A 22,190-nucleotide genomic window follows, 5' to 3' on the forward strand; every position below is an offset into this window, starting at 1 on the left:
AATCAGACCTATCCCTAGAAGGATGTGGGCCTGGGTCAACTCAACCAGTGTCAATCCCCCTATTATGGCCATGTATCAATAATGAAAGCGCAGGACCTGGGAGGGAGGGTCACCCCAATTGCTCTACCCAAGGGACAGCTCTGGTCCTAATAGTCTTTGCACTCTTCTTTGCAAGGATGAGGGAAAGGTGCAAGAAATGATTTAAAAGGCTTGAGGTCAATGTAATGATCACAGTAAGAAGGGAGAAACCAAAGATTTCCATATTTTGTTTTCCATTTCCATACTGCTTTATGACCCTCAATATTTAGGTTTTTCAACACAGGATCTTAACCTTCAGTTGGCTGAGGAAGGGTCCTTGTTCACAGTGACAATACAACTTTGCACATAGTTAAGCCATTTCTGCCCAACGTGGCATATACGCAACAGGGATCAAATGTGTACACCTGTGGGCTGGACAGAAATGGGTTAATTTGCTTTGTGGGCATTGACACATCTCAGTAGGTTCTCTGGAGCTTGACTAGATAACTACTTTTTCCACAGAGCTGGAAGGCTTGATAGACTCCATACTGGTGTGCAAGCAAGTCTGCCTGGCTGGCAGGATGATGCCGGATCATTCAGGGTTTACGTGTTGATGGGGTAGGGAGATATAGGAATGAGAGAGCATATTAAGTCATATTTTTGACTTTTGACTTGAAAGGATTGCAACCCACTCTTCACTTTCAGGATACAGTCGGATAACAAGATATAAATATTTTTTTGCCAGACACCAGTAAAGAAACCAGGAGATGGAAGAAAAGTAACATTTTTTGAACCTGGCTCTGAAGAAACACCTTCTAGTAAGCACAACTTAATTTTTATGTATGCAGGTTAAAAAACTTATTTGGGAATGACATTCTTGAGGACTGTCAGGAGACTGTTTAGAAATCCTTCATTTGCCTTTTTTGTTGACTGCTTTGAGCCTTTAAGAAGCAATTGGCTGCAGTCTTACTGAAAGTTGGGTTTAGATTTTGGGTTATTTTGGGCTTTGTGATCAATGATCTGCTGGTTTGTGCATGACTGATTCTTGCCACTTAATGAAGTTCTGCTCCTTTTATTCTGTCTCTGCCCAGGTAATAAAGAGGATGAATTCAGGATGCCTTATCTCAGCCATCAGCAGCTTCCTGCTGGCATTCTTCCAATGGTCCCTGAGGTGGCACAGGCTGTAGGAGTTAATCAAGGACACCACACCAAAGAGTTCAGTAGGGCAGCCCCCAATCCTGCCAAGGCTACAGTGACCGCTATGATTGCTAGAGAGCTGTTATATGGTGGCACTTCTCCTACCGCTGAGACCATTTTAAAAAACAGCTCGTCGGGCCATGTATCCCATGGACCTCTCACTAGACCCTCCGAACAGTTGGACTTCCTTTCCAGTGTTCAGGGAATCCAGGTAAACTGGCTGCAAGATGAATACTTTGGTGTCTTTTGCTGGATTTGCCTTTCTAGATGAAAAGTCTGTTCCACAAAGCCTCCTGGAGGAAGGTAGTAGTTCACTCATATCAATCCCATTTTCCTGAATGTTATAGGTCTGGGTTGTAGATGGCCTTGAAAGCTGTTCTTATGCTACTTTTTTTTTTGTTGGTGCAGTCTCTACTGAAACATTTCTAGCTCACATCTCAGCCCTCAGTTGATTTGCTTTCTTTGATGGCATATGTGAAGACATATGATTGATTTATATGACATTTGGTCTTGGTGGTGCACTACTCTGCAGGAATAGGAGAATCATAAGGCACAACTCATTGCAGTAAGGAACTGGGATCTTTCCCCAGGTGATAACTATCTCCCTGCTTGAAGGAAAATAGTATCAAACTAGGATCATACTAAGTATCCTAAGGATGTCAAGGATCAAACTAAGCAAGATCCTTTCTTCCTGCGTGCTACTTGCCTACATGCAGGGAGACTTCTTTACCAGGTGGAACATTCTAACATACAGCCCCCAACCTGCAGTCTGAAATGGTACTGTCCAACAAGAACAGTACTTTATGTAGCTGTAATCCTAACTACATTTTCCTGAGAGCAAGCCCCATTGAACAAAATAGGACTTACTTCTGAGTAGACCTGGTTGGGATTGTGCCCTTATTCATTTAACATTTCTTGTCTGCCTTCTGGTCTGTGAGCTTCCCAAAATGGCTTGTAGCTAAACAATTTCAAGCAATAGAAAAAAGCCAAGGGCACTTGGATGCTTGGTTTATACAAGGTGTAACGCTTGCGGAAGCAAGCATGTGCCTTTTTGAAAAGCAAGGGGATCATGCAGACCCCCTCAGGGGGAGATAACCTTATTTAGATGTTGTGACAAAAAAGGCTCTGTCTCTAGTACTCACCTACTGCACTTCTGATGGCAGAGAAATACAAAGCAGGGCCTTGAAGGTTGATCTGAGCATACAGGTAGGTTCATAAGGAGATAGGTAATATTTCAGGTCAACATTTGCCACAGTGTTTTTCAGGATTTCAGTTTCAATCTATAGCCCACCCCCAGATCCTAGATTGCATTTTATTGTCACATTAAACAATAAAGATTGGAGATTTTACATCAGAAGAATTTAAAATCTCAGCACCATCATTGAAAGCTCACTTCCGTTCAAAGACCAGGAGGCACTCTCTAGAGTTGGTCATTCTGTTCTGCATTTCAAGCTCAGCTTTTTAAAACTGTTACTGCTCCTTGGTTTTAATGCCTAGTAGTGTGTCTGGGCTTTGAGCAAAAGGTGCAACTCTTAACCCATTTTTCCCCAAGGGGCTTGCAGTTGGGGATTGCCAAGCTAGCAAAGTTAGCAAGCATTTGAGAGATGGGGTGGAAGGGCACAGAGGCAGATCAAGGGACACTTCTGTAATAAGTCTTAACAGGCTTAAAGTGGAGGTGAAGTGGTCTCAAGAATTGCAAATAGAAAAAGAATGAAACTAGTAGACTATGAGCTGTGTTTCAGTGAAGATGCTTCTACTTTGGGGGGGGGCACTGTTACAGAACAACCTAAGATGGGCACATCATGACTGTGACCTTGTGTATGCTGTGATTCATACGCATTTGTGTGTTTGGAAACTGGTTCACAAATATTGGCGTAACATTTGTGGCCCACTGTTGGCCTCCCTTGCTATCTTTCGGCGTATGCAAGGGACTTGAGAGTTTAGATATTCCTCATTTATGCTGCACTTTGGAGAAGGGAAGAAACATTAGTAGTCTCCATGCTGCTCTTTGGCAGAAACTGTTTCCATGTTCTGCATCCTCCAAATGGTAGCACAAATGCAATCTGTGTTTCTGGGCAATTTGCTTGCCAGAGGGTTAGAGGCATTCACCCTCATGAGTGGAGTTGTGGACACCTGTTTGGAAGTAATGAAAACTTTCTCTTTCTCAGGTTGAATACAAAGACTTCCCCAAAAACAACAAGAATGAATTTGTGTCTCTTATAAATTGCTCCTCTCAGCCACCCCTTATCAGCCATGGAATTGGAAAAGATGTTGAATCTTGCCATGATATGGTAAGACCAGTGGAAAATATGGAAGTCTTGTATCTGTTGATTTTTATAGAAATCTGTTTTATTGCTGTTTTATTGAATGGCATAGCTTCCTCTTGACATGTGACAAACATATACATTCATGTTGAATGTCCTGTGGTTTGTTTTGGAAAGCTCCAGGTTTTCACTCTTTCTTGGACCTGGGTAAAACTTCAGGTAATCTAGTTAATGACCAACATTGGATAGGGAAAATGTAGAAAGGAGGCTTCTGAAATGTTTACCTCTTGTCTTTCTGAACTATAGCAACATGTGTCTTGTAAACAAAAACACGTTCAATTTATCTTTAAAAACAAGCCATAGTATCTCTCAGCCAAACCTACCTCACAGTGTTTTTGTGAAGTCAGAAGTAAAGAACTGTGTTTGTTTACAATCCTGAGCATCCTGGAGGGAAACGCAGTATAAAAATGTGTGAAGTAATATTTTTTCACTTTGAGCCCTTTAGTAACTAAATATTCTGGAATGCACTTTGTCTATAAAGAATATTTGAGTAGCAAATAATAATAATAATAATAATAATCTGTTTTTAACAAAAGAGAAACGTAGTGATATGCAGGGATTTTGTACGAAGGGTTTTGACTTCAGGCCTCCTGTCCAAGATTCAGGGCAAGCTACAACCAAGCTGAAGAAGTTTGGGCTGCTTCATATAGGGCATTTTTTCCTACATTGAGATCTGGTTCACCCATTGGGCTGTGTGCATGAGAGAGAGATAATGAGTGAATGATGTTTTCAGTTGATTACCGTAGACCAGGTAGGACTGAGCAGCAATACTGGTCTAAGTAAAAGAAATCCATTCTACTCTGTAAAGCTTCAGTCGAGTTTGTGCCAATGTCCTTGGAGCAGGCAAGAAAAGTGGTCTTGGGGCAGATGAAAGTGGCCAGTGCAAAACTGCCCTAAAGCCTCTGGTGTGGCCAATAGTATTGCCAATCCCTCCAGATGCTCCAAGGTCCTCCACATGGGGGGTGGGCATAGTGCAGCCAGGGACAGCCTAGACTGTCTCCAACTCATGTGTCTACAGAATAGAGCTGGAACCCTGCAAAAAAGCAGCAGGTCATGAATCTGCACCAGAAATGCAGCCACCCCAGCAAAAAACTGGAATGTGGTCCACTCCATCCTTATTGTACACCTGCATATGTGAATCTTGACTCCATTGAGCAGTTACGTTCAAGGTGCTATGACAAGTTCTTTCTTGTTGTGGTGTATCTGTAATGGTCCCTTTCGTATATGCAAGTCATTATTTTGCAGTGATGAACCAACATTTGAAAAGCCTTCCTGATGTTGGGGTGGGTGGAGAATAGTAGTGTGCCACTGTGTATACTTGGAAGCCTTGGAGCTTTCTTTCTTAAACAAGGGAAACTGAAATTCTCAAAACACTGAATGTCACTGCTCCCATATACCTTATGTCTATGAAGCACAGTCAGTAAGTATTTGGCCTTCTTATGTGCAAAAGAGATTAGCAACAGATGAAAATACTTTGGACAAGACTATTTGAAAGTTGCACACAACTGAAATACCTTCTGCAGAGAATCCGAATCTCAAGCCAATGGGCAAAATACTTTTCTAGTAGCTCTCTTTTGCAGAGTAATTCTGCAACTGTTCTGTGAATAAAGTGCCCCTGTAACCCTCTTTGTGTGGGTTTTAAAGTATATTAATGGCAGGGTTGGAATATGTTCCTAAGGAGCACAAGTGAACACGTGTGAGCACAAGTGTGCTTCCTTTCCCTGCTGCTTCAATAGGACATGTACATGTTCCTATTGTCAGAACCATGAGTCCTTCTTCTTCATCCTGTAATCTTAGCCAGGCTGAAATTGACCGGCTTATCCATGGAAAAGTCCTTTTCAGTCTCTGCTTTCCTTGGAACAAACACACAACTAATTGAATTTCCCAACTCTTTATGGGAAACATCCTAATTTTATAATTGTTTTGAACAGTTCAAACTCCTATTGCACAGTACTGTTCCAGCCATATGCGATAACGTACTCGAATTATACATGCGTTAAATTGTGTATTTTCCTTTTCCTCTAGGCTGCGTTAAACATCTTAAAATTGCTGTCTGAGTTGGACCAACAAAGTACAGAGATGCCAAGAACAGGGAATGGACCAATGTCTGTGTGAGTGGAAAACAGCTGAGCTCTGCTAACATTTTTCCTCCTTTTTTGTTTTAAGTGTGAATAAAATTTAAAAAGCAGCCCCAACTTTGTAACACTTGGCAGTTTCACAAAAATATCATTTATCTTTAGGTGAGCGTGTTTTTTACATGGAGAGTTACAAAAATCAAGCTGTCTCATCATTTTGGGTAAGGATGGGAGAGCGTTTGTGCCCGGGGTTATACATAATCATGGCAATCTTACTTTGGCTGCCTACAACAAAACGTTCTGCCATTCTTGTTTCTTTGAAGTTTTGATTGTGTTGCCATAAGCAGAACATCACTTAACCACCCTGTTCTCAGGAAATGTTTTATAGGGTAGTAAATTATAGTGTCTGCTTAGCAGAGCAGGTTTCTCTTGCCAGAAGGCAGCTTAATTGCACGACTGGCAGAACACTTAAAGCAAATTGATAAATACAATAGCGGGGGTTTGCTGTTTCAAAGGATTGGTTCTCTTTGACCTGAGTCCCGAAGGACTGCGAGTTTGAGTGGATACTAATAGCCAAGCTCTGCATGATGCCCATCTTCTGAGAAACCCTTTCTTCATTTCTCTAGATGCGTGAAGCAAGAAATGGAAAACGACCCTCTCCTCAAACCGGCTAGCTCAAACACTTTGGGACAAACACTGGACACCACTGCCTAAAAAAAGGCTTGACTGGACCCAAACCTGAAAGCACCAGAGAAAATCAAATGCTTCCTAATTAATGTAACCTAACTGTTTTAGAATGCTACAGTTGTCACAACCTACTGTAGTATCTAAATCATAACCGTTGCTTTTCAAACAGTGATAAAATTTTTAGTTTCATTGCATTGTTTTGAATGACACTATAAATTTTTCATTTTAAAAAAAGTTTCTCAATTGTACCTAGAACTATAGCACAGTTTAGAAACTTTGTTGTCTGACTCACTTACCTATGAACTAACTTGGGAAGATCATATCCATGTATGTGTTTGGGTTTTTTGTTTTTAATGACTGTAAAATTCACTGGAAATAAATTGTGTGCCTGCCATTTGATTAAAACAAAGTCACAAGTTAGGCAAGTCTAGCCTAGTTATCAAACGGTTGAATAAATAATTATACATTTTAGGAATTTTAAACTTTATTTAATCATTTTGATTTCTAGAATATTTTTGAGGGGTGGGAGGGAGGGGGCAACCAAATGCAACAGAAGTTTAAATGGTCGCTAATCTTTGTTTTAAAAAAAATTGTGTGGTGTGTCTGTATATGAAGGCACACAAACTCAGTACAGTACAGGATATGATCTCAGTGTAGTGCATATAAAACTGCAACTTGATTTTCCTTGAGTGCTTTATACTGTTTAATTACATCTCCATGTAGGGCTGAAAAAAATTACCTATGTTTCTATATAAACTGTGTTGCTTTTGATGTTGTGTTTATTGCACACAGTGATGTGTGCAATAAAGTTTTTGCATATGGTCCAGGTAAAGCACGATAGCCTTGCAAGTTAAGTACTGCTTCAGTTCATTGTTTACGCTGGAATTTTTTCTCCCCATGGAATGTAAGTAAAACGTAGTGTTTGTCACCAATAAATGGTAAATACTAAAAAAAAAAAGAAAAAGCGGTGGTTTTGTTAAACTCCTCAGATTGTGTTAATAGCCAGAAACTTATTAAATCTGATCATGGTTGTTTGTTGATATTTCTCTTTGCATTGAGCACAATTCCCAAGAAAATGCAAGTGAAGCCTCAAAACAGTCTTTCATGGTATGCCATGAGTATTGTGTGGAGGGCTGAAACAGAGATAATGTTGCTCATCTGAGGTCACCCATGCACCTAACTGCTACAGCATCATATCCTGTGTCCATTACATCCCCCAATCTGATGATTCCAGAACTTGCATCAAATTGCTTCTGACACTAAAGTGAATAGGGAACCCATCCTTGCACGGATACCAGTGGTGTACACTGTGCCTTCAGGGCTTTAGATAGAAGACTTTGCATGGTCATGTACTGCAAAAGTCTTTTTTTGTCTTGACTGCCTTGATTTTCCTTCAAAATGGCTATTTTGCAAGGTCATAATGATTTCACATACAGTTATTTTGTTAGCATGCTAATGGTTTTTAGCATATACTCACAACCAGCCTACCAAACACAATGTGATTACATTTTTAAAACTGCTCTTGTTCATATGGACAAAAAATGGCTTTGCAAAATCAAAAAAGGACTTCTGCTACTGCGTAAAAGTGTATCTGTTTCCTGGACAAAGTGTTTTACTTTCTGCTGATTAATTACACACACGCACGCGCGCGCACTCTCTCTCTCTCTCTCTCTCTCTCTCTCTCAAGTGTGGCTCATCTGCCACATTGCATACTGTCCTTGGAGATCCTTGGACTGTTCATTACAGCATGGAGGGGATAGCACAGTGGAGGAGTGCTGAGGTGCAGGCGGTAAGAGGGCAAAGCTTTTGCCATCTGTTCTCATTTGCTTTACCTGTGTAGAACTAAAAATGCTCTAAAATGGTTAGGTGTTGCTGCAGCTTAATATCTTAATGCAGCTGAATATTAACTTTGTACAAGTGACCTATATAAACTGAAATGGGAATTTTGCTAATATTGAAGAGCCGTTCTGTCTTGGTGCAGGTTCACAACGAATGCATCATGAACTTTGAACATTACCATGCAAGTACTGAATTTCTTCTCAATCACCTAGTGTTAGCATCAGTTTTAATACAATGCTGTCCTGAGTATGTTGTGTGTAGGCCACAAGATGAAGTGTGGTATATTGTGGTGACTTTGGAAAAGTAGTAAGTGAGATGGAAAATGCATGATGGTTTTATTTATGTTGGGTTAGTCCCTTGAGCAAGAGTGATTAAAGTCAAAAGAATATGTTCTATTCAGCATACTCCTTTCCACTGTCAGCTACTATAATCAGCTGGAATCCAGCTGGTGGAATTAATAGAATCTACAATGATGCACACATCTGAGACATTTGTTCTATCCTAACTCCAAACTTGGCATCAGTCAAGTCAATTAAATTATCTCTCTGGTAACAGGAGGCTAAATTCCTTTTTCTTTTTCCTGGAATACAGAATAGGAGATAAGAATCTATTAAGCCAACTTCCTGGAAAGCAATTTTCAGTCTACACCTGAAGATATAATGGAATGACCTAATAAAATGTCCAACAAAAGCAAGGCAGATGCTCTAGAACAGGGGTGTCCAAATATTTTGGCAAGAAAAAGTCTCTCTCTGACAGTGTTGGGGGCCGGAAAACAAATTCATTTACATTTCAAATTTGAATAAATTTACATAAATGAATATATTAGAGATGGAACTTACATGAATGAATGAACATCTTGCAATAACTCAAGGCCTATAAAAGGCCTTGCACAAAGCAAGGCTGGCCTTTCCTTTGCTGCCGCTGCTGCATCACAGACGTGAACAGCTCACGCAAGAGGTCGAACATTTGGCTGTCATGCTGAGGGCAGTTGCGTCGGGCCAGCATGAGCTCCAGCAAGTCTCCAGAGGGCCAGAGGCTCATTGGAGACTGGGGGCTCCCTGCGGGCCAGATTGGGAGTCCTCAAGGGCTGCAAGTGGCCCCAGGGCCAGGGTTTGGGCATCCCTGCTCTACAAGAATCACTTAATTTTTATTAATAAAATGATTCTATCTGTTGTATCTGCATATTAAATCACTCTGATCTCTCGATGTGCACAAATGGTAAGAGGAATTGCCTTCCCATTGTTTGAAAGATGAGAGTGCTCACAAAGCAGATTCCCATGTGCAACTTGCCTACTGAACAAAAACTGTTTCAGTGTATCTCCTGCCAGGCACCATGGATGGTCTTATCCAGCTGTATCTGAGTTTGGAATGAGAAATTCTGTTCCAACAGCTGTTCTGTGACATTATAGCCTTCATGTTCTAGCTGCTCAATAGTGAACATCTTCTTTCTGTGGAATGCATGTATCCAGTCCCAGGAATTTTTGAATAAGAACTTGAACATCCCATGGAAGGAGGCTGAAGAAAGGGGGGGGGGGAAGAAAAAGTGCAATGTGTTTTAAAAGCATCATGACTATTTAACATAGTATTTTGGGGGAGATCGCAAAGCATTTAGGGTGAGCACAAATACTTTCCTTTTCCAGCCCTCTGCAAGTCAGAAGGATCCTGGAATAGGAGGAACCCAGGCTCCCTTGTGGCTTGCAGCGCTGCTATAAATTCATGTTCTGAAACTTCAGTATAGCACCAGTTCAGAAATCTTGCCTGATCCTGCCTACTTAGCTGCTGGTTCAGCTGCACATAATGTGACATTCCAGAAAATCTGTAGAATTCTTCTGAACATGTGTCTGAATATTCACTTCATACATGAACATACAAAGCTTCCTTTAAGTACAGAGTTGGAGTGCTGGTCCGTTACCTCAGTATTGTCTGCACTATAACAGGAAGTGGTTCTGCAGGATCTGTGTCAGGGATCTTTGCAAGCCCTACTGAGAGATACAAGGGATTGAACCTAGGACCTTTTGCATGCAAAAAAAAGATGAGCTGCAGCCCTTTCATACAGCAGCCAAGTTCCAAAAAGAGAGATATTGCCACTATTTTAGTTTCGAGGTTGGACAAAAGGTTGAAAGTAGTTCAAGAAAGGCTTTGCTTCCCATAGCAGCAAAAGGAGACAAATTTTGTGCACTTTTTGACAAGTGCAAAAAAGGATAAATCTTGCTGGCCTGGTGGGTTGCCTTTGTCAGGGCACAGGTAACTTTCCATAAAAGTGGATTCTCGTAAACATGGACTGTACTACTATTGGGGAATTATTTTTCTCATGCAAAACTCTCCCCCACTAAGTTGGAAAGAACCATTCAATTGGCACATGGTACTTTCCAGTAATGTAGTGATTTTCAATTAATCTGCCGTGGGAGTTTGGGAGAGGCTCATATATTCGTAGGGTCATTGGGGAGGGGGTGAACCACAGTCTGGCATTATGATGAGGTTTGTCAGTTGTTAAAAAAACTGATGGTGTACCTTCTCATTGTGCCATGAGATGAAAAAGGTTGAAAATCACTGCATTAGCAGAAGGGCCCCTTTACCTCTAAGCCAGTGGTTCTCAAACTTTTAGCACCGGGGCCCACTTTTAGAATGAAGGACCCATCAGAAGTAATGTCATGACTGCAAGTGACATCATCAAGCAGGAAAATTTTTAACAATCCAAGGCTGCAATCCTACCCACACTTGCCAAGGAGTAAGTTCCATTTAATATCATTGTTAAAAGCATATATATAGTAGGCTGTTAAAAGTAGAGATCTGTAACATTTCCCCAAATGCGGTCATATACCATGGTAGCATCAAGTCTAATATATTAAAATAAAATATTGAAATAAATGGGGACCCACACGAAATTGGCTTGTGACCCACCTAGTGGGTCCTGACTCAGTTTGAGACACACTGCTCTAAGCCATAGCCTGACTCCAGTCTAAATCTCTTTGCAGTCCAGTTCACCATACAGCCTACAGTTGGCGTAACCCTTTGCAAATCAGTATTCCTATTTAGCTAAACTGATGATCTATCCAGAGAAGTCCAAATTTTCTGCTTACCATCCGTGATGGCTGAAATGGCAGAGACCAGTCATTAATATCAAGTTTTGTCTGCACACATTTTCCTTCACTGTGAATTATAGCAGTGACATCTCCCTCTTTAAGTCAAGGACTCTGTGACTGTAGTCAGTGAGTGGCTATATATTAAATGCATGTAGATAGGAGTCATTAAATTAACATTCAAAATTAACACACAGGCAAGACATATTTAGCCTGTAAATGTTCATTTTACTACGTGAACATTGAGCCTATCGCTCTTCCTTTGCCTAAAGTGTGTGGTACGTATTTTTTCTTCAATAAGCCTGTCATCTTTGCATCATAGAAGTCACAGTGGTAGAAATTGACATGCTTGCCGTTTCCCGAATGGTAACTTACTTCTTTGAAATGGCTGCTAAGTATATCACTTTGGGGATACAGATTAAGTGCTGATCACGAAGTATCCCTTGCATTGCTGCCTTCACACATTGTGATGGATGTAAGGGAGGTACTAGGGCTTCCAGCTCTTGCCTGGTGGAGAAATAAGCAAATATTTTGAGGGCGTAGGCAGTAATAGCCTCTATGGGGTAAACACACATACACACACAAGTACAATCCTAGAGGCTTGCTTTTGTAATGGAGAAACACTGACATTGTAAGGATTCTGCACCCACTTCTTCAGATGCTTCCCCCAAATTCAGTGATGTCTGACTGAGTCCTGGCACCAAAAATGCATGAGAATCTTTCTTACTGAAAGGAAATAATGGTGTTATCTGGCTATTGGAGCAGTGAACAAAGGTATGATCCTTTTGTCTTCGCCTTCCTTCATTTTCCTTCCATCTCAGCTTATGATTCATTCATAATGTTCCAGAACAAGGAAGTCTTACTGACAGACTTAAACGTGATTAATTTTTGAAATCTATGAACTGCTGAAGCAGAGTGGAATTGCTACAAAGAAGTCTAAATGGGGATCTGCTGACTCTTTTCTGTACAAGGTGAGTTCAAGGTACTGCTATAACTGAACAAATTCTGCCATAAATACTGTGAACAAGCACCTTCTCCTTGGAGCATTTTGGCAATTCAAGGAAGGGTAGGCAATCGTTGGGAACAATTCAAATTGCATAAGCAAACATTAGTCCTGTTCTCTCTCCCCCTACTTAGAGACTTAGATTGTAAACTTTTAGAGACTGGGACCTGTCTGTTTTGCTTTTGTTTGTAAAACACCACATACGTTGGGGGATGCTATAAAAACTAGTGAAGCACAGTGTTTCACAAGTCTCACTTCAGATTTCATCTTGCAATATATTCTGTATCACCACAAAGGCCCAAGAGCAATCCATGGCAGTGTTGTTGTTGGCTGACAACAACATCAGGCATGATGTAGCCACAACTGAGTTCAGAGAATATTGTTTCTATTTGTATGTGAACCCTAGCTTGTTCACAGGTGTCTCAGTTGATTTCCAGAGGCATACACGGGAGTCATGGAAATCTACTGTTGGTGTTCCTTTCTAGAACTCTTCAGCATGCAAAGGGTCTCCAACTCCCAATTCATTTCATCCCTACAAAATGTCACTGAGGAAAAAGGACAGCAGCTACAAGTCCAACGCATGTCACAGTTAAGCAAGGATTGGAAGCCAGGCTCCCCATGGCTTCTCAAATCCCTATATTATAAGTGCAACAACACCTTTGCAATCAGAAAGTTGGAAGCCCAAACCTTCCCTCCCCCCTTACTGGAAGACTTCTGCAGCCCAAGAGACTGACTCAGTTTAAGGCAACTTAATGTGTTCATGATAATAATGTTCTGCTCTTGACTTCGCTATCTAGGATCTGGAAGCTAATCCTAGGAAGAAGCACTGAATACAATTAAAACAAGGGGAGGTTGTAATCTTTTTTGCAACAAACCTAAAGTTATTGCCACTCATAAATCTGCAGAAGTGATCTGATGTCAACTTTGGGTTTACCTCTTTGCTCCAAGTTGCCCAAATCCACCTGAACTCTGTTGCCACCAAGTTTTCAAACTAAATTGTGCAGCTAGTCAGAAATCTGGTGGTGGTTGACGCATCATGCTAAACTCCGTAGTGGAGCACAGATTCTGCATGTGCCAAGTCTTGGGTCCAATCACCCATATCAGCAGTGAAAAATCTAGCAGGGCTGTGAAAACCACTGTCCGTCAGAGTGGAGAGTTCTGTGCTAGATGAACCAACAGATTATTTAAGGCAGCTTCCTTTGAAAATCTTATCCCTCTGGATTCTCATCAGTTGGTAACTAGTGATATCACTTGCTAGGAAAAAAAATCCCATCTGAATCCAGTGTAAAGCTTCCAATGTACAACTGAACCTAACATGTCTGAGATCTGGTGTATTTGCAATGGGTGGGATCTGCATGAGTGTGAGGTACTTTTTACCTGATTTTACAGCCACAGAACATTCCAGTGTCAATGAAAAAAGGACACACTAGCGTAGTCTTCACACCATCTATTCTTTTGGCTTTCAGCTCATGGCTAAGAGCTTCATGGAATCCAACCACAGCAAACTTGCTAGCACAGTAATCCTGCAGAAAACAAGGCACAGTTATTATAATTATCCTCTCTCTTGGGGGTGCTAAAGCTTGAGATTCTAAGGCTGCAATCTTACAGGGAAATGAACACAATGGGACTTACTTCCAAGTAAATATGTGTAGGTTTGTGCTGTAAGTTTCCTGACCAAGTCAGTGTGTTGAACCAAGATGGTCCCTTGAATTTATGTTGAGAAAAACTGTAACATTACGTCAACAACAAAAAAATGGATCCTACCAGCAAAGTGGATAATTCAAGTGAAATTGAGTTCTTCTGACTAGCTATTTATTACTCATCTTGTATCAGTCCAGGGCATGATTTAAAGATGGGAGAACTCTGGGCTGAACCAGACAGCTTAACAATTGTTGCTTTCCTCTCTATTGATTTATTTGATTTTTAATGCTTGTTTATGGATCTGTACATTGCCTTGACAAGAAACCAGTGGAAAGATGATTGAGATATGTAAACTAGGCAAATTGACATATTCATGATGGGAAGGAAGGTTTGTATTTGAAAGGACTTCGGGGCTGCCATACTTATCTGCATGTTTGGCCCATGGTGACACATCTCACCCCCTTGTGGAGTCCTTGATAGGAAAGTCTTGACCATCCAGAATCAGGACAATGCTTGGGTGAGAGTTAAATCTGCTCCAGGTTACCCCAGCCTTGGAAAATAATCTCATCCTAGCAGTGTAATCCCACCCTCTTCATTGTAAGCTTTCCCACCCTCTTCAGCAAGCTTTCTGTTTGCTACAGTGTGATGGAATGTTGCCAATCTACTTTGCACTTTAAATATACTTTTCCATATAGTACACCCATTCTCATTTGACTAGATGAGTGAAACAGTACTTTGCATTTTAAACATAAATCTAATTATCTGCTTTTTTCTGTTTGAATAAGATGTGTCATTGGGATGTAGTAATGATCCCTTTAATTTATTGCAGGTGATTCATTGCCTTTGGGGTAACATTATAGTTTAATTTTTTAAAATTTATTGTTAGTGATCCCAGGTCTTTGCGATTGGTAGGTTATAAATGTGGGTAAATGCACACATGCAGTTAAAATGAAGGGACTATATCAGAGAGATTAGTTATATATTATTATATTTCTATTGATAAGAATTTACTGACCTCTACGCAACCTGCGGCAAAAAGTCCCAGTGATCCTGCTATTGTCACAATATGACCATGACCCTTCTTGATCATTTGTGGAAGGAAAGCTTTGACAGTCTGCAAAGGGAGAAAAAAAGGGGAGATAATATTATTTGTGTGCAGCTGCCATGTCTTACAGGACACAATCCTAACCCCTTATGTCAGTGCTTTCCAGCACTGACATAAGGGCAACGCAGCTCCAAGGTAAGGGAACAAACATTCCCTTATTTTGAGGAGGCCTCCGTGAGTGATATCCAACTGCAGGATGCAGCACATGTCCCATTGGTACTGCTATGCCAGTTGTGGAAAGCACTGACATAAGGGGTTAGGATTGTGCCCACAATTGCAAATTGAAAGATGCTGATAAAACATTCCAAGATCTGCAAAAGAGCTAACAGAATATAAGAGCAAGTCTCTTTTTATTGCTACTAGGTAAGTAGCATTTTTCGGTCTTAATGCCCCAGCTTAGGTTCAAACTACATGTGATGGTAGCAGAACTGCATCTTTAAACCAAAGTCTGCCCCATTTATGTGTAAAGTGAAAGCGGAAGGTGCTACTTATAGGGTCAAAGGGGATGTGGACAGGGCAGGAGCTAACCCCCTCCCCCACTCTGCTCTTACTGTGCAGTTCATCCCTAGGAAAGGGCATACTTTTCCTTCAGCTGGGGTCTGATCCTGGATGGGACAGGAAAAATACCTATGGAAAAAATAGTGGCAGTAGGATGGTGGAGAGCTGTGAGCAGGGGAAACGGTTTAGCATCCCCTGGGCTCAGCCCATGTCCCCTACTGCACCTTAAATCACAACGCACCCCTGCTTTTTACATATATGAACATGAACCCATGCTTTACATGTGAATGGAGCAGATCTGGACAAAGTTGCAGGTATGGTTTGGGCTTAAGGATGTCATCTTAGATATCACATAGAACTCTTCATCAGGTGGAAGGATTCTGTGGAATTATAAAGCTTGAATGTTACTAGACCAGCCTAAGTTGACTCAGCACAAATATATAATCTGCTAAGGGCAGGAAATACAAACTGTTTTACATACAGCTACAGTTTAATTTTTGTACTGGCAACATCTGCCTACTGCCAATATTGTCAAAAACAGGCAGCCACAGAGAGTTAGACACCTGTCATTGTCCTGAAAGGTAAGGAAAACTGTAGGAATTAGTGACACACACCCCTTTGAATTTGGGGGCTGAGACTTGACTAAGAGGGAAATCAGCATGAAGTGTAAATCAGTTTTGCCCCAACTCCCCTTTTTTCCTGAACCATCATCCCAATCCCTCTTTAAAATCATTCCACATGGCAATTTCGCTTCAACGCAGACAGGTGTTGCAAATATATAGATGCACGTTCCTATAAAATGCTCTGTACACCCAACTGGGACTTTCAGTCCAGGGGTTTGCTTGCAGTAGCATCAACAGCCTTTTTCTTGTTCAAGACTGCCAGAATCATGTAATCTATGCAGTGCATAGCTGGGGGAGTTGCAAAGCACTATGTTTTGCAGGGAGCCTCACTACAGCATGCAAATAGCCCCTTCCCTTCAGGGCCATTCCAGATAGGGGAGGAGCAAAACGGAAGCATTTGCTCCCCCTACCCAGAATGGCTCTGGAGGAGAGGGGAAGGGCCACTTGCATGCTGCGGTGAGGCTCCCTGCAAAACGTTGTGCTTTGCATCCCCCTCTAGTTACACCACTGATTCTATGTATGTAGAAGGGAACATTTTGGTGTTTCTGGCTGTACTGTTTGCTTGGTGAAAAAAGGTACGATCTGTGGAAATTCTGCAGGCAAAGCGCCTGCTCTACAACTAAGCTCTGGTCCACTCTTTCCCTTTTCCGTCTGTTCCTGCTCAGATTATAAACACTAATGCCCATTTAAAGTTCCTTCAGAAATGTCCAGGTTTTAGTGGCACATGTGACAAGGATAACAAGCATAACAAGATTAGTTTTCATTTCAATCCTCTTAAAATACCCTCAGTTCAATTTGTCTTTTCATCTTTTCTCTGTTCTGAAAAGTAGGATTAATGAGTGCCAGGCCATGTTCTAGGAGACCTGACCGATAAACTGCTTTTCAGAATGAGTTCCTGCAGAATTACTGTCCGCACCAGGGCAGGGGATTCATTTTAAGCAGCACCTAAATGAAACATTCCAACACGTAGCAGTTTGTAGAACTCCTTTATGCACCAACTCTTATTAATAAATATGTTTGACTTCAGGACTAAGAGATAGAGCCATGGCAGTTGGCAACCTTCAGTCTCGAAAGACTATGGTATCGCCATACTGAACATGGTTATTCCAGAGAACAATGAGGTGATGCAAACAACTGTTCCAACAGAGAAATGTTAGAGCACAGGATGCTTTAGAATTGTTGCTCCATGGTTAGCTCTTTTCAGTGGACTGTAGGTAGTCCTAGACTAAACAATTCCAAGTTAAGAACCTAACCCTATTGCAGTGTTATTCAAACTGTGAGGCGTGGCTCTTTAGGGCAGTGCCAAGAACTCAAAGGGGAGGCACCGGATGTCCTCTCGCAGCGATACAGTCACACCCCTGGGCAGAATACGAGCCCAACTTCTGCCCATCATCTGCGCTTTTTTTTTAAAGCAGAAGAAATGGGAGTTGCTCAGCTGCAAGAGTGGCTGCTGATATCAGCTCTGATATGTTTTCATGGTCTATTTTTGTTTTCCCCACCAGCTGCTGGAAAAATTTAATTTCATTAAATTAATAAAGGATTCAATCCTATCCAAGGAGAATGGGAGAAATGACTAGTTGGACTGGGATCCACAGGTGGGTGTGTGTGTGTGTGTGTGTAATGTTGGTCAGACTGGATGTTCACAAAGTTCATTTGATAAAACAATTCTATTGGTATGCTTACAAAGTTAAAAAAATGAGTCTTCCTGGACCAGACAAAATCTACCTACTCCAGCATCCTGTCTCCAACAGTGATCAGCAGCTGATCATTTATAAAGCATGTATATTGCTGTGTATTAATAATATATTTTTAAGATCTGCATCTAATTAATGATATGATTAATATAATTAATATTAATATAGTTAATATGTATTTAACATTTAATATTATAATAAATATATTATAATATTATATTTAATATATTTAACATAGTTAATATTTCTGGACACTTCCTGTTTAATGATGTCACTTCCAGCCCTCAGGAACATGATGGGGAGTCATGGCCAACAGCCATGAGGGTCAAGGGAGCCACTGGCCGGAAAAGTTTGAGTACCTCTGCCCTATTGGATCAAACCAAGGATCCATGCAATCTAGAATTCTGTTTCTCACACTGGCCAACCAGATGGCTTGCGAAGATCCCACAAGGGCATGAAGGCAAATACCCTTCTGATATCCATCGCACCCCAACAGCTGATATTTGGAGACATACCGGCCTTGAGGAAGTAAGAGTAGTATCCCTTGATAACACAGGCCTACAAAATTGAGGGTCAGAAAAGTTTTTCCCAAACTTTATGGTGGTTTGATATGAATTTGGGGTGCCAATTCAAAAAATGGCATCCGTTTTGCCCTATCATGTCTAGTTTTGGAGATATAATATAACCTCATTAGTGAGGTTATGAGGTTATGAGGAGGTCATGAGGAAGCTGCTTGAACCATTCACTAATGAGGTTATACTATATCTCCAAAACTAGACATGATAGGGCAAAACAGATGCTATTTTTGGAATCGGCACCCCAAATTTACCCAGGAATTGGTGTAACATTTAAGGAAGCAAAATGTGTGTTGGCCTGTGCAAGTTGTCCATAGTGAATATTGTCCAATCCCATTTTCTACTCACTTTCAGTGGAGACTTTTTAAATTTAAAAAGAGCATGTGTGGGGGGATTGGGCTCAAAACCACAGGAGGGGGGAAATTATGAAAGTCCCCCCCCCATAATTTTGCTCCCTTCTGTGCCTCCCTTGCTTTTTAATTCTAACACAATCACCCTGCCAATTCAATCTAGCTGTGCAGGATTGGCCTGGTGCTCAGATCAATTGGCTGTGTTAGCAAAACAAAAAGATTAAAAAGGAAGCTTCTCAGTTGACTTTGCTGGGCTAAGATAAGAGGGCTTGACTGCAAAGCATGAGAATCTGGTTTGGCTGAAGAAGAAAAAGTTGGGCTGGAATTTCTAAGTGCAGCCTTGAAGAAGGTGTAGCACTTTCAGCGCTGGAGGCTCACAGAAGTTTATTGATTTAACCCCCATCCAAAAGTTAAAGCAAAAAAAAGGTACCAGCCTAGGAGGCAGATATCTTGACAGCTGGGCTAGCTCTGCATGCATAAGATGGAACTGTTAGATTTGTCAATTCCCAATTCACTTCTGCTCACTTGGAAGCTTGATTCCCGTTTCTGGTGCACAGATCAACACTTACCCAAAAGTGTGCATGGCAGTTAGTCCTCATAGTCCGCTCCAACAGTTCATCTGGACATTGCAGGATGGGCTTGCCAGCGACAACACCAGCATTGTTGACCAAAATTGTGACATCTCCAACATCCCTTCTTGTGTTCTCAGCAGCACTATAGACCTCTTCCTTCTGGCTTACATCACAGGTGTAGACATAGGCCTTGGCTCCCAGCTTGCGGACTTCCCGAGCTGTGGTTTCATTACCCTCTGGGTCTATATCCCACAAGACAAGGGTTGCTCCCCTTCGGGCAAATTCCAATGCGAAAAGCCGCCCAATACCAGTTGCACTAGCTGTACCTGTTATCAAGCAGATTTCATTAGTGACTTTTTTTTCTGATGGTTTCTTTACCCATTGCAGAACGGAATGAAGGATATATCCAAAGACTTTCGCTGTGAGTATAATAAAGTCTACAAACACAGCCATTGTTTCAGATCTCTGTACTGATGATGATGATGATGATAGCAGTAAACTCTGGAGTGCTAGAATATCAAACAGCCTCAAACAAACTATCCAAAAAGGCTGTATTTATGAGGAAATTGGGAATTAAGAGATTATAGCAACTGCTACCAGTAAGCCAGTGGAATCTGGATAACAATGAAGGCAATTGGTCAGAAATGCCAAAACTCTTGTTCATGAAAGAATTGCTAGCATGCCCCAGGAAATAAATGAATAAAAAAACAAAGTTTCTATAAGCTCAGCATACACATTCATAGAGGAGATTACCCGTCATGTCTCTGAATGATGGGGTACTTTCAGATTCATGTCTGAATTATGGACTATCATGCCTCAGTCTAATCAACCCTCATTGAAGGGGGATAGATCTGTCCAATGGGCAGCCCAATCCTAACCTGCACTGGCACAGCTGGGCCAAGTGACCTATGCCATACTCAGTGGAGATTAAGAGCAGGCTGGAAGTCTCTTTGGAGTAAGGGGATGGTTTTCCCTTTTCCCAGGTCAAGTCTCAGCCTGTTCAGTGGGGCTACTTGAATCTGTGCCAGCTATTTAGTTCAAGTCCAAGAAGCCCATGTAAGCCTCCTCCACCGATCACACCCCACCTCCAGGGCTGTCTCACCCCCCCATTCCACCCTCCCCCCACCCCTGCACCACTCAGCACATCACTCACCTCCACCTGTATCCTGCAGGTCAGGATGCAGCATTGGTTGCACTGGCCTTCCTACCAGCGCTGCTTACACACAAGTCGTCGCAAATTGCACCAGCACCAGCAAAGAATAGGATTGAACTGTGAGTGTGTTTGGATCCTTCATTTGCACCCAGTGCAGAGACCCAGCAGAACTGTCAGGCCTTGGAGAAGTCATGCCCCAAAGCGTGATTTGCTGTTAACAGAACTAGACTAACAATCAAACTACACATTCACAGGAATGTGTTTTAAAGAGCTGTACTTCCAACTTGAAGTTCCTTGTTTTTCACGCACAAAAAGCTGTGGGAATGAATTTGACATGAAGTTGGGAGGGATGGGTTGACCTCTGCAAACAGCCACTTTGGGGAGGGGGAGAATAGCAGCTGAGCTCAGACCGCCAAGCAGTGGAGAGGTCAGCGGGGATGTGGGGGGAGGCGGGCAGGAGGTGTTCTGGGGAGGGGGAAGGCGGGGAGAAGACAGGGAGGAGGCATGTTGGGGAGGCGGGGGGAGGGGGCGGGGAGGGAAGGAGACGGGACCTCCATGGGGTCGGGGAGGCAGGGAGAGGGAGGGAGGCAGGACCGCTGGATCCAAAGCCTCTGTGTTGGGCTCGCCACCTGACACGGAGGATTTTAACTTACCACTGACCGAAAGGTTGGCAGTGAATCAAGTAGCCCCATTGCGGGGCTACTGTGCTTACACGGGGGAAAGGGACAAAAGTCCCCTTCTCCTGAGGTGCCACCAGCGGCTGCCTTGGACACGCAGGATGCGGCAGCAGCCATTTTTGGTGCTGCCACAGCCGCGCGCTCCGGGCAGCTCAGGATTGGGCTCTTAATCACCAGACACAAACACCTGTCGCTGTAGGAACTTAATTCTTGTTATGTATATCAATTAGCCCATGGTAAATTTGATATTGTTATGAGTAGTTTCGCTACAAGATGCAGTTTCCAAGAACCTATTGACAACTTTAAGCAAGAGCTTGCTGTCATGTATTCTTCCCACAGCTTCAGGGGTCTGTGTAATTAGAAAACTTGCAAACTGCCTAGTAAATATTAATTGTTGGGCACAAGGTGTGATCTGGTGGTGGAGCTGAGGCCTGTCTGAAAATGCTAAGCAGGAGTGGTCCTGGTTGAATTCTGGATGGGAGGTTGAAATAAGCTGATAAAGCTGTCCTTCGAGGACAGAGCCAGGAGGAGTTGCTGTAGTGACCTCACTGTAAGAGGGTGATGGACTTGCATGTGATGCTGCAGGAATGCGGAGGAGTATGGAGAGTCAGCTTCCAGGAAAGAATGATTGACCTGAATGAAGCTGCTCCTGCAATACCAGATGATCACGCCATGAAGGATTCCATCTATTAGTGCAGGGGTGTTCAAACTTTTTGGCGGGAGGGCCACATCTTCTCTCTCACACTGTGTTGGGGGCCGGGGAAAAATTAATTTACATTTGAATAAATTTACATAAATGAATATATTAGAGATGGAACTTATATGAATGAATGAAGGTCTTGCAGTAGTTCAAGGCCTATAAAAGGCTTTGCACAAAGCAAGGCTGGCCTTTTCTTTGCTGCTGCTGCTGCATCACAGATGTGCAACAGCAAGCAGTGGAAGGAGCCTTCATCCCACAGCTCATGCAAGAGATCAAACAATCGCCCTCACGCTCAGAGCAGTTGTGTTGGGCCAGTACAGGCTCCAGCAAGTCTCATTGGAGATTGAGGGCTCCCCACTGGCCAGATTGGGAGTCCCTG

At 42.1% G+C, this 22,190-nt stretch overlaps 2 protein-coding genes across 8 annotated transcripts in view; one reads left to right on the forward strand and one right to left on the reverse strand.

The window, feature by feature from the left end:
- STAU1 (staufen double-stranded RNA binding protein 1) overlaps positions 1–7,332 on the forward strand; it is a 54,772-nt gene extending 47,440 nt beyond the window's left edge. For 6 of the 7 annotated variants that reach the window (XM_066623022.1, XM_066623025.1, XM_066623026.1 and 3 more), the window contains 5 exons: positions 764–836; positions 1,110–1,426; positions 3,384–3,506; positions 5,565–5,650; positions 6,241–7,332. In XM_066623022.1, the coding sequence (XP_066479119.1) occupies positions 764–836; positions 1,110–1,426; positions 3,384–3,506; positions 5,565–5,650; positions 6,241–6,328 (687 nt within the window). In that variant the 3' untranslated portion in view covers positions 6,329–7,332. Of the gene's footprint in view, positions 1–763; positions 837–1,109; positions 1,427–3,383; positions 3,507–5,564; positions 5,651–5,779; positions 5,836–6,240 lie in introns of all 7 variants that reach the window. The other variant, XR_010794283.1, reaches the window with a different exon arrangement.
- A 2,235-nt stretch (positions 7,333–9,567) lies between these two features.
- Positions 9,568–19,734, reverse strand: LOC136649022 (retinol dehydrogenase 10-like). The gene is made up of 5 exons (XM_066625405.1): positions 19,279–19,734; positions 14,880–14,978; positions 13,601–13,746; positions 11,596–11,727; positions 9,568–9,655 (listed from the first exon to the last, which is right to left on the reverse strand). The coding sequence occupies exons 1-5, from the start codon at positions 19,732–19,734 to the stop codon at positions 9,568–9,570; spliced, it is 921 nt and encodes a 306-aa protein (XP_066481502.1).
- Between the last annotated feature and the right edge of the window lie 2,456 nt (positions 19,735–22,190).

This window comes from Tiliqua scincoides, chromosome 4 (assembly GCF_035046505.1).
Source record: "Tiliqua scincoides isolate rTilSci1 chromosome 4, rTilSci1.hap2, whole genome shotgun sequence".
In the NCBI taxonomy this organism is placed as follows: Eukaryota; Metazoa; Chordata; class Lepidosauria; order Squamata; family Scincidae; genus Tiliqua; species Tiliqua scincoides.

Coding starts and splice junctions, on each gene's coding strand:
- LOC136649022 (XM_066625405.1), bottom strand. CDS start 19,734: ATGGCTGTGTTTGTAGACTTTATTATACTCACAGCGAAAGTCTTTGGA. Junction 13,747..14,879: donor TTGCCGCAGGTTGCGTAGAG/GTCAGTAAATTC, acceptor TGTTTTCTGCAG/GATTACTGTGCTAGCAAGTT. Junction 11,728..13,600: donor TTCTGTGGCTGTAAAATCAG/GTAAAAAGTACC, acceptor TTTCTCCACCAG/GCAAGAGCTGGAAGCCCTAG.